Source organism: Megascapheus bottae, chromosome 23, assembly GCF_031878675.1.
Source record: "Megascapheus bottae isolate mThoBot1 chromosome 23, mThoBot2.hap1, whole genome shotgun sequence".
Taxonomy (NCBI): Eukaryota; Metazoa; Chordata; class Mammalia; order Rodentia; family Geomyidae; genus Megascapheus; species Megascapheus bottae.
The window spans coordinates 22,879,151-22,891,959 of record NC_143531.1 but is presented as its reverse complement, the minus strand read 5'-3'; the positions used below and the strand labels follow the sequence as shown (position 1 = coordinate 22,891,959).

Genomic DNA, 12,809 nt, shown 5'->3' with positions numbered 1-12,809 from the left:
TTTCCTCCCAAACTCCCTACGATTGGCCAACTTCCTCCTCATGTGAGAAGTACAAACTTCTCCTGTGCACTCAGTGGCCTCCCTGTGGCTTTGGGTGCTGTCTACAGGCATACCCCAGCTCCGCCCCTGTTACCCTCCCCTGGACCCTGACAGATTGACACACTTTTCACTCTCAAACCTGACCCACTTTGGCCCCTCCCTTCTCCATGACCACTTCCTCCTTCATAGAGGAAACTAAAAGCCATGGGGGAACCAAAAAACACCAATCCCCAGCACCAACAATGGACAGTAACAGGCATGAGCCACTGGTTCCCTGCCACCTGGTAATAGTTCTTAAGAAACATTGAGTTCAGGAATAGTTGAACCTCACCAAAAGTTAGATTTGGTCAATCAAATATTCGTTCCATGACTAGAAACGGTGATTCAATAAGAGCAAGGCAGACATCTTGGTTCATTTGTATAGTGCTGGAGTTTGAACTTAGAGCCTCTGTACTTTTTTAGGTAGGTGCTCCACTACTTTGAGCCCTGCCACTAGCTCTGTTTTTGTTGTAGTTGTTTTGCTCAGGTAGGATTTTCTGGGGTTTTTGCTCAGGGCCTCCCTAAGACTGGGATCCACCCCCCCCCAAACACACACAGCCTCCTGCATAGCTGCGATTGCACTGGTGCCCCACCATTCTGATGTCTTGAAAAGTTTTTGCTTGGACTACCTTGTACTGTCAGCCCTCTGCACTCTTCGTGGCACATGGCTGGAGTTTCAAGTGTGAATTAGCCTGTCTGACCTGAAATATTCTTAGTAATAAAATCCAAGGGTTTTTTTTTTGCAAATAATTATTCATTCAAGAGTATTTTAGAAATTTCAATTCTTTTTTTATTAAAGAATTTATTAACATCATATTTTAAATGACAAGTTTAACAAACAAGTGTTCAAGAAGGGACTCTATTTACAATCACTGGGACTTAGTATTTAGAACTTAATCACAATTAGGCTAAGGGTTTGTATGTCATAGAAACATTAATTTATGAAATAAAACATTATGTCTATAGAGTCATAGGTTTTTATGTCTATATAGTTATGTTTATATTTCCATTACCATGTCCATAGCTTTGGGTATGCAGATATTGAGTCCTCGCTCTTGTACTCTTTGGATCTAATAGCCACATATTAAGGATACCATGCGCCTTTTGTTCCTTAGGTCTTGACTTGTCTCACTCAATATGATTGGCTTTAGATTCATCCACTTCCCTGCGGATGCCGTTATTTTATCTTGTCTGTTGGCTATGTAGAATTCCATTGTCAATTCTTTTTTTCCATGATTGCAAAAACAAGTTTGTTTCTTCCTGAAAGAGCCTCCATTAAACTAGTAAATGGCTGTTTGACTTGGCCAAGGAAATATGAGTTCAAACCACGTATAGAGTAAATGTATGTAAAAATAAGGTAGTTCAAAATATAGGATGAACTTGAAATAGGACTGCAACACTAAATAAAGTGCATAAGAATTATGAGTAAAAGATGAACGGTGGGGTTCCACTGAGGAGCAGTGCATGGTGGTCAAAGCCAGAAGGGAAGTGGAATCTACTCACATGTCCATCTTAGCAAGGAAATGTGGTAAATCCATTCAATGGAGTATTACTCAACCACAGAGAGGAGTAAAGGATATTTAATACAACATGCAAAATGAAAGAAGCCTCGTGCTCTGTGATCTTCTATGTGCAGTATCTAGACTGGGCAAATCTATAGACAGAAAGCAGATTGTGATGAGAAAGAGGAGCCATGAAGAATAACCACTGATGCATATAGAGTTTCTTTCTTGAGCAAGGAAAGCATCAGAAACCGGATTGAGGTGATGGATGCACAACTCTGAATATACTAAAAACGGTTGGATTTTGTACCTTTCTGTGGATGCATTGTATGGGTTATGAGTCATATCTCAATCAAAGTTTAATAAACCCACCATCTCCTACGTGGTGGAGGAGTGAATGGAAGAAATAGCATTGCGGAGGTGGAGAGGCTGGGTGGAGATCTATCGGGCCACTGTCTTTGCCCCTGTGAGGGGCAATGCAGAGCCCAGGCAGGAGAGAAGGGCATGTGTGAGCACAGGTGAGGACAGGCAGTGCAGGAGGAGGCCATCACCAAGGCGGGAGGGGAAAGCAAACGGTGTTACCACCAAGAGTCACCCATCTTCTCCAGAGCAGAGAAGCGGGCTCCACAGAGTGGGGGCACGAGGACTCTTCTGGAAAGCCTTCTGCCCTGGGGCCTGTGCTGAGCTCCAGGCTGGTACAGAACCCATGTCTTGCATGATGAGAATTTGAAGAAACAAAACATCGATGCCCCTTGTCCTTGAGTCAGCATTCACTGTTGCCCGAAACTCCAGCGGTGACCTGAGATACCTGTGCTGTGTCTGGCTGTCACCTTCCCATTATGAGATCAGGTAAAAAACAATAAAAAAAAACTTTACTATTGCTTTTGCCCAGAAGGATTCTGCATGACTCGTGAGGTTCAGGAGGTGCCTGGGTGTTGCGTCCGGGAGATGTAGAACGTTCCCCAGGGGAGCACTGCAGGCGGGCATCACGGGACTGGCTTGGGTTCTGACGGGTCGGATACTGACGCAGCACAGAGAGAGCTTCTGGCAGACAGAACATGGAACACACTGCACATTTGGGTGCAGTCGCAGAAGAGGCCTGAAGCCTTCCACCAGAGTCCTGACCGTCCTTTCCCGGGTTCGCTCAGATGGCAGTGCGGATGGCTGACACGTAGGACACATCCAGACTGCGCCGTGGGCAGTTTTTCATCTATCAATCTGCGAGCAACTCATGAGGTCATGCTCAAGGTCACAGAACTTGGAGAGTGGAACTGTAAGGAGGAGGAAGGACAAAGAAGGCTGAGCCCAGAGCACAAGCCGTCATCCACTCCAGCTTCACCACTGTGGAGCAGGGAGCCTAGAGAACGTCTACTTAGCCTTTCCCCAGAGTGTGTTGGTCTCACTGGCCAGAAGGAATATTGTCTTCCCAGAGCCCTTTGTTCTGCTGTTCTGATTTCAGAGCATTGCGTGTGCCAGTGCCTCATGGAGAGAAAGAGCTCGGAAATGTGGCATGATATTCCATACACCTTTCAAGTCTATCTCAGCATCATAGGAGAGGCCTGAAACGGATTTGATCTGACTTTTTGTTTCATTTCTAATACGTCTTATTTACTTTTGTCTTCATGTAGGTTACTTGCTTGCAAGATTTCTTTGGTGATGATGACGTTTTTATTGCGTGTGGACCTGAGAAATTCCGTTATGCCCAAGATGATTTTGTCCTGGACCACAGCGGTAAGGCATTTCATTGACTGTGACCCTGGAAATAAAGGCTTGGAGGAATCTGTGTGTGTGTGTTTGTGTGCGCGCACACACCCACCCTAGTATTGGGGCTTGCACTCAGGGTTTGAGTGCCGTCCTTTAGCTTTTTCTCTCAGACTCTACCTCTTGAGCCACAAGTTCATCTCGTTCTGATTTTCTGGTGATTAACTGGAGATAAGAGTCTCACAGACTTTCCTGCCCAGGCTGATTTCAAATTGCAGTCCTCAGATCCCAGCCTCCTGAGTGGCTAGGATTACAGTGAGCCACTGGCTCCTGGCTAAGGCTTGGGACTTAGTTACTTGAGACACTTACTTACTTGGGACAGTTAAGAACTCAATACAGTGAAGAAAAATGAGCCAAGAATAGTGAAGCTCACCTGTAGCCTCAGCTACTTGGAAGCTGAGGCAGAGAATTCAAAGCCAGCTTGGATTCCCTCGTCCCCATAGTGAGACTCTATGTCAGAAAACTAAGAAATGAATACAGACAATAAAAATGATACCCTTGAGGTGGCCCTGTGCAGCGTCCTTGTGTGCTGTCTATGCTGATGTGCTTTTTCTTCTTCTTGTGAAGTTAAGGCTGGCTCAGATACGCACTTACCTATCAACTATGTTTCACATCTCTTCTCACTTTTGCATTCGTATCAGAATTTTAGTCTTTAGCAGCCCTAGGGTTGCAGGTTTTGTGCTTGCTATGCATGTAAGTACTCTACTCCTTGAGCCACACCTCATGGTCTTTTTGCTCCTGTTATTTGTTTGAGTTATTTGTCTTGTCGTTGCCTGGACAAAAAAAAAAAATTAGAAAAGAATGTTGACAATAGCAAAACTGTAGGTGGTAAACTAATTATGTGTGATGAGTTATGTGCCTTTGGGCAGAGTTAAGACCTGCTTTGTTTACGGATACACTTTTCTTGCTTTCCAGAATGCCGGGTCCTGAAGTCCTCTTATTCTCGATCCTCAGCTGTTAAATATTCTGGATGCAAAAGTCCTGGGCCGTCTCGCCGCAGCAAGTCTCCGGCTTCAGGTAGTTAATAGAAAAAGGAAAAAAAAACAAAAACGAAACAGATGGTTGTAAAAGGGTCAGGTCCTCCTTCAGTTTCCTTAAATCTAGGAAGTAGTTTTAGAAAGCTTTGCCATGCTCAGATGCTTCCAGGGTCCAGGACAGCATCTACATGGTGCAATTTTTAAAACCAAATGTTTCTAGACATGCACATACAGTGAGGCCAAAGGAGGATAATCTTAGGGAAGGAACACAAAGGCTCTGTGCCTCTGACCATCTAAAATAATACTTATTGAAATGGAAGAAAGCAAAAATCAAATGTTAGATTTGTTCTTCCCGGGTGTTAAGTCTCTCGAGAGACTTATGGTTTATGTTCTGATTCATTTTTTAGGGGGCAGCTTCATTACCTAATGTGCTGGTGTTCATATAGAACTGATTCTCATTTTGACCACTGTCATTTGAATTCCATGCTAAGTGATTGTGAATATTCATTTTCTTAACATTTTTTCTTATTTGTGTCACACACACATACGCATATACCAACACAAACGAATTTACTTGTATTCTTCCCCACGCCTTTTCTTCCTTAAGAATTATACAGCCACAAAGCTTATTGCTGAAAACTAGTCTGACTTCAGAATCACACTCATTATTTATTGTCTTTCAGGTCTGAAGCTTGTAGCTTCATCATGATTTAGCATGCTTTGACTCTTTTTAACATTAAAAGTATCCCTAAATTTCTCAGTGCATTGGTTCTCTGTTTTTATTTATGGAGATGAGGAAACCCAGGGAGGGTTGAAAAGTAGCACCAGTATAGGCCATCAGACTGTAAGCTGAACTTGTGGACATGGCACCTCTGCTGATGTCCCTTGCACACCACCCACGTCACCTCTCCACCACGGGTAGCTTGCCCTTGTCTCTGTGTGCGCGTGTAGACCTGCTGAATAACCGCTCTCCTTACTGTCTCCCCTTGCTCTGTGCATCTGCGTGTGTCCAGTCAAGAGGGCTGGCCACTCCAGTGCCTGTTCCACAACCAAATCCCCAGGTGAGCCAGGATCATTATGGCTTCGTCCCGCCGCTGGGTTTCTGTGCTTGTCTCTTGCTGCATTTCTGTTTCCCGTTGCTCCATGTCCATGAGTGTTTCTGGCTTATCCAGTGGCCGTGTGTGCAATGGGGAATGCTTCACCAAGCACAGGTGTGTCGGTCTCCTGTGTCCAATAGAACTAGTCACAGGAGGGCTGCCTCATGCCTCATCCGTGCTCAGGACGCAGAGGCCCAGAAGGTACCATCACCTAAGGGGAAAGCCTGGGTGCTTATTGGCATTTCGGAAATTCTGCTACTATGGAAGGAGAACAAAGCTTATAAACAATGCACAAATGGTCCTAGAAGCACTGTTGGCTTGTTGGCAGTGAGGTTTTTTAAGCAGCCACGCTGTCATGTCTTCTGTGCTCTATCTTTCAATGAGCAATAATACTAATTGAAATTAACTTAAGAAATCACATTTCCCATGAATAGGGTGGTTTCTTTTGCTGCAGTGCTCTTCTCAGTACCACATATATTTGTTGGGGAGAAAAATCTAAGTAATGTAAGAGGTTTAGAGTTAGAAAATTTCAAGTTTTTGATTTTAAGAAAGAACTGAAAAAGGCCAAGTTCGCCGAATTCTTCAATGCGCAGTAGACAGATAAGAATTCATAAACATGGATATCCCTGTTTATAGACAGCTTGTCGAATTACAAATACTTCTTGAATTTTTGTCTTCTATCAAGAATTGGTCGCTTATTGAGTCACCTGTTCAGGGCTTAGCCCTGTGCATTTTTTTTTTTTCTGTACTTAACAGTGTTATCTGAAATAGTAGATGTATACGCCCATGTGTTTAAAAAACATCTTTTCATAAAAGTGAATGGCAGTTCTCATCTACTTTGGGAAAAATACTTAGAAGAAGAATTACAGACGTTACAGATACTTATTAGAGAGGGAAAATAGATATTGATCATAGGCTAGCTTCCAGCGCCAAAGTCACTGCAGAAATAGATCTCGGTGATACACGTGGAAATGGGCGTGAGTCTTGCTGGAACAGAAATATGCAAGTGGGATTCTGTCCAACACAAGATGCTAATTATTGATCGTACCTTCTAAACACTGGGACCATTTTCTTCCTAACCAAGAATTGAATTTGAACTTTCAGATGAAGAAACTTATGGAGATTTGGAGATGGTGTATTAAAAATTAGGAAATTTGGCTAAAAAAGGCAAAAATTAAGATGTGAAGAAAATAACATGGTGGCTTATTGAATGCTTTTTAACCATCATTTTCCCTTGCATTAGGAGAATGAGGAAGGACTCTGGGTAGAGCATTGGATAGCTTCTAGATTCTGTACCCTCTACCTAAACCAACCAAACAAAAAATGCATTTGGATTGTGGTGGAATTGATTTAGGAGAATCATAGAACATTTTGGTGAGCTGAATCCTGGTGGCTCACACCTGCAATCCTAGCTGAGGCTGAGATCTGAGGATCATGGTTGAAAGCCAGCCAGAAGAAGAAAATCTGTGAACATCTTACCTCCAATTAACTACCTGAAAACGAGAACTGTGAAACTGTGACTCAAACTGGTAGAATGCTAGCCTTGAGAAAAAAAAGAAAGCTCAGAGACAGAGACTTGAAGCCCTGAGTTCAAGCTCCAGGACTAACCAAAAAAGCAAAGGAAAAAAACATTTTAGTCATTCAGGTTGGTATGTTTACACACCAAGATAGTCACCTTAGAAGATGCTGGAGATTATGGAACAGCCTTTCATCACAAAGCAAGTGTAACAGCCACTTATCTTTGTTCCTTTTCTGGCAGGCAGAGGGTATGGACAAGTTCTCACCTCCACCTCGAATTCCATATTATTGTACATATTCGCTTATGTCATTGTTTGCAAATGATTACTGAGAATACTTTTATTTTTCACTCTGTGTCTGACTGTTTTTTTGTCTGTAATGCAGTAAGATACATTATTTCTGCTTTTCTGCTGATTTGCCATCTGCTTGGAGCTTTAGACCAAAATTGGAGCTATATCATGCATGGGCTTTGTGCATGTTTTTATTAAGCCTGTTCATTTAGGGTTTTAACGAGTGGTCTCATTTGTTGTCCCCGGTCAGTTAACGGAACTCCCAGCAGTCAACTCTCCACTCCTAAGTCCACAAAATCCTCCAGCTCTTCTCCAACTAGTCCAGGAAGTTTCAGAGGATCAAAGGTATGAATTAGGGCATGCGTTGTATTTGTCTGACTTTGTTATTTTGAATTCTGAAGTTTAAAAGTTCTGTTTTGTTTAGGGGACTGGGGACATGAGGACAGGTAAAAAAAAATTACAAATAGCTAATAGTTACAATAAAAGGGAAATGCAAGCCACACTAAGCTGTATCTTTTTGAATCATCAAGAAAACAGACAATTGCGGCTCAGAATGCAGTTGAAAAGGGATTTTTAATACTGTTGGGGAAGGATATAAACCAATGTAGCCACTATATAATTTAGTATGGAGAGTCTTCTAAATAGATCAATTTCTAAAAACAGACCTATTTTATAATTTCATTGGTTGGACAGCTGTCTAAAGGGATATAAAATCAACACACAGGAAAACAAAGTCATTTGTATTACCTTACTCTGCATAAGCCAAATGGCAGAACAGGCCACGGCAACCAAGGACAGGTGAATGGATAAAAGTGATACATATACACTGTGGAAAATAATCATGTAATTTAAAGAAAACCCGTGGGATTGTTCAGAACATCATGTTAAGATAGGCCAAGTTCAAAAGATCAGATGTTGTATATTTTAACTCATAATCAGAAGCTAGACCTAAAAGACAAATGAATCATGAACATGTATATTTGTTCAGGCACGTACAAAAATAAATTTACATCCATATATATGCATACATATACATATACACGTGTAGCACAAAGGAGAATGAAGGGAAGAGAAGAGAAGAAAGGGCAGATGGAGGGTAAATGATTTCAAAATGCAATGCATCTGTGTATAAAGACAGCATGTGGTCAGTGGAGGAGACGGAGAATGGCAGGGGAAGAGAAAGCAATAGAACAGGTTATTCTGAAGGAAGTATATCATATGCACACAAAGTACCATGGTAAAACTCCTTAGTGCAGCTCATATATCCAAAAAATAAAAATAGCAAGCAAGTGAAACAGGCAGGGTGAGGGAGGGCGTCAGAGAATGAACAAGGATGAATATGGTGGGGAAAAAATCCTTTACTAATGATAGTCAGAACGATTCGCCTTGGCAAAAGCCTTGAAAGGCCACCATGAAAGTCCTCTGAAATCTTGCTTTGAGTCATGACTTTCACATGGCTGACACGATTTGATGTTGTTGAAATCTAATGGAGGGAAATAGCCGAGACCGCAGCTTCCTGACTGGACAGTTACTGCTTCCAGAAAATACAGAGGAACCCTGCTGTCCACACGTCCCCTCACTGACATTTATGGACTGAGGATCCATGGAGATTTGAAACCACCGTGGTAAATTGCCTTGCTGCTGAAACTTGGGGTAAACTTTCTCTCTTCCATGCTAGGTGTATCTTAGCGGCAGTAGAAACCGGCCTCAGTAGGTGGCACACGCTGTGTGCTCACTGCTCGCTTCTCATACCACACCATGAGAGAAGCAGATGTAGCATCTGTTGAGCAAAGGAGTTCCCCATTACAGAGGTGTGGTCTTTCCATGACCCACCCCACCTCTCTACCAGCCGAACTCTGCAGGCCTTGTGAACAGCTGTGATCATCTCCCTTTGCTTTTTTTCTCATTCGGTGAATATGCATTATGGACTTTACATGACCTGGAAAATTCCAAGATTGTAGCTAAGTGATGAAGAAAGCAGAGGAGTGGGAGGAGGAGCAGAAATAGCAGCTAGGGAGTCTATTCCTCCTCCTCTCAGCTTAAGGCTGACTTCAGATCTGACCTGCACTGATTCCGCTGCTGGGCCACAGTGCCACATGTCTGTCGCCCTTGCCTTTTCTCTGGGGTCCTGCCTTATGGAAGTTTCATCTCCTCACAGTTCTCAGCCATCTGTACTGTGTCTATTTTCAAGCAGGTTTGTAGCCGAGTTACTTGCATGTGCCAAATACCCTAATTTGATGTCCTTCTGATGCTATAGTTAGCATCGGTCCAGGTTTGAATCTTTGTGTCTATTTAGTGACATTCAAAAATATAGAATTACAGATAATTGTTATGCATTAGTACTATGCTTTTTTCCATCCCCTTCATTTAAAATAGCTAATTAAGAACAATTAACAGGGTATGTCTGACAATGAAAGATTGCTTTTCATTGTCAGGGACTATTTATCCTAGCTAGTTGCATTAATGGCCTTGGAGATAGGGAATCTCCACCCTACCCATCACAGGATTGACAGGAGCAAGCCAGTATGGCATTCACTTATCTGATGTGGGGACTTGGGGGCCCCTGGGTTTTTTATTATCTGAGTTCTACTCACTTACGGGGATTAAGCTGAGTGACCTGAAAGGTGATATTCTGTCAGTTTCCCGTTTGATCCAATTTCTGACATTATGTTCTTGTAGAGCCATTGAAAGAATTAAACACAAAAATAAAGTGATATTTATATATATATATATGATATTTACTCTCTGATTATAGAATCTAAGAGTCACTTTGGTGATACCAGGGCTGGGTGAAATAGCTCATATCTATAATCCCAGCTATGAAGGAGTTAGGGATTAGGAAGGTTTTGATTTGAAACCAGCCTGGGCAGGGAAGGAAGACTCCATTGCAATAAATAAGCAGGGCGGGGCCGAAAATGCAGTTTAACACAGCCATACGGATTTATTCCTCACTCCTTTCCTGTGGGTGAAGATCCAGAAGCTGATAACTCTGTGGTAGTGGCTTAGGCTCTGGGATCTGCTGGCCTACGGTTGCCTGGAGGCCCAATGGGAAGGGAGGATTCACTTCCAGGGTGATTCCTTCCCTTACTGGTCGGTGAGCACTGGATGTCAGCACTGGACCTGGGTTCCTGATGTTCACAGACGTGCTGATTGACCTTCCCCCGTGGTCGGGAAGAGCGAGGACCACACCGAAGCACCTGTTTCTAGGACCAGACTTCAGAGGCAGGCGTCCATCTTTCTGTAATGTCGCAGGAGTCAGATTGGCTCCTCTCACAGCCAACTTGGGAAGAGTGTGAAAAAAAAATCCCAAAGAGCGTATTTGGGAGGCCATTTTTGAGTCTACTCACCACACAAACTTCTTTCCATTTTCACCTATCAGCCACCCCCATTTCTACCTTAGGGTGTCCCACCCCCATTCCTGTCCAGCCTCCTCACGGAAGGTCACTGACTTCTACTCCCCATCAGGTTCATCCCTTTGGTCTCCCTCTTCAGTCTGAGTTTTCCCTGTGCACTGTTCTTTATTCCTCTTTAAAGGCTGGAGTCTCCATCCCGCCCATGTGTCTGTTTTCTTCGCTGAGCCCTCATCTTCCTGGTCTTTGTCCTTGACCTCAGCCTGTGACCTGTTTCCTCTACCTCATTCCTCCTGTAGCTTCCATCTGGCTGGGAGCTCTCCCCCGGCAGGAAAACTTATTCTGCTTAAATCACTGCATTTTCTTGGGGACAGATAGGCAATAAAGAGTACTAAATGTGTCATCGACTGCCAGATAGATGAAGAAAGCATTTCCCTGAACTTTAATTAATCATCCACATCTGAATTTAAGACTTTTTTTAGGCAGTCATAACTCAGGGCTTCAGAGTCAGCAGTGCATCCGTGAGTCCTGTGTTCTGGGGTTTGAGGCTGGAGTGCACGCCTGCAGACTGTCTGCTGCAAGCATTCTTGTTGGGCAAAAGAAGGAAGAAAAAAATCCAAGTGGAGCACTAGCCAATGTCCCGAGATGATAAACCATCTGATGTGTTAATGTTTTATCTGCTGGGGTCTCTTGGGTCTGCCGGTGGTGAGCGACTGTCCAGATTTGTGAGGTGTGATGAAAACCCAGGTGGTAGCTCATCCTGACTGGCAGAGCTGAAATGTCACTCTTTGACCTCATGAACTTCGAAACTTCTTTTCCAAGCTGTGAAATGTAAATCCATCGTGGCTGCTGACCTTAGGCAGTTCTGCATATCCCTGGAGCTCTGGCTTCTCAGTTATATTTTAAAACAAGTGAAGAATTTTTAGTACTGAGCAAGTGAACACTTGGGCTCTTTTCCTTGCCCCAGAATCTTCCATCTTTTGGGTGGTAACGTTATCACTGAACATAATTGATTTTGTTAGACACAGAGCAAAGAGATGCAAAGCAGGGATGAAGAAAGAGCAAGAGGAAGCTAAGAAGGTTTTGAAGACTAAGCAAATCAGAAGCCAGGCAGTGTCTCACACCTTTAATCCCAGAGTCTCAGGAGGCTTGAGATCTGAGGATTGCAGTTCAAAGCCAGCCTGGGCAGAAAAGACTGTGAGACTCTTGTCTATAATTAGCCAGCAAAACAAAACAACAGATGCTAAGCTGTAGTTCAACTGGTGGAGTGCAAATGGAAGCCAAGCAAGGGTTTGCAGCTCTGAGTTCCAAGTACCAGCACCAGAACACACACATGCGCAAAAATAATAATAAATTCCACATTGAACACCAGATTCAATGTGGATCTGCATGCTGAGAGGCTCACTAAGTGTGGTATGTGTAGGGGGGACTGGCTCGTCTGAGCTGCAGCTTGTTTTTTGTGTAGATGGAGAAGGATTTTCTAAATAAGTCATTACGTAAGTTGGATCGGCTAGAACTGGCATGTACGTACGGCTTGTCCCAAGTGGGCCATAAGACTTTGAACATGTGAGCACAGTCCAGACCACTGGCTGCTGGTTAGACTTACACAACAGGATGCTATGGTGATCACCAGGATGTGGAAGCCACGGGGCTGTACCTCTACCATCCTGCCATTCCAGATATTGGTAAAACCTGACAGCAAAAGAATATAGCCATGATTAGCGGGTAGACGAGGATGCCACCCGTGTCTTGCCAGAGGTCCAATAAGTCAACGCCTTGCATGTGTCAAAATCCTACCAGTTAGCAGTGTGTGCTGTGTAAGGAGGTGACTATGACACCTAGATAAAAACACAAGCAAAGCAAAAAAGTATCTCCTTACATATTCAAGTATTTCCAATAAGCCAGGGAGGATTACAGTCCAGCCAAGCAAAAAGTTAGTGAGAACCATCTCACCCAATTGCTGGGAATGGTGGCAAACTAGGTAAGAGGATTCTGGTGCTAGGCTGGCAAGAGACTCTATTTGAAAGATACATAAAAACCCAAAAGGGATAGAGATGTAGCTCAACTGACAGAGTACTTGTCTAGCAAGTAAGTGCCCTGAAAACTCCATTATTCCACACTTGCACATACATGCACACTCACTTTTGTAAGCCTGCTATTACCACGAATGAGTACTTTGTTCAGCTGTGATGCCTTAAAGTCTCCTTTATTTCATGGAAGTAAAAAGTACTACAGA

The 12,809-nt window shown here is 43.3% G+C and overlaps 1 protein-coding gene across 1 annotated transcript in view; it reads left to right on the top strand.

The window, feature by feature from the left end:
• Positions 1-12,809, top strand: part of Dclk2 (doublecortin like kinase 2) — a 79,557-nt gene that overhangs the window by 48,190 nt on the left and 18,558 nt on the right. The window contains exons 3-6 of the mRNA XM_090356604.1: positions 3,209-3,311; positions 4,257-4,358; positions 5,332-5,379; positions 7,474-7,568. Of these exons, the coding sequence (XP_090212730.1) occupies positions 3,209-3,311; positions 4,257-4,358; positions 5,332-5,379; positions 7,474-7,568 (348 nt within the window). The remainder of the gene's footprint in view (positions 1-3,208; positions 3,312-4,256; positions 4,359-5,331; positions 5,380-7,473; positions 7,569-12,809) is intronic.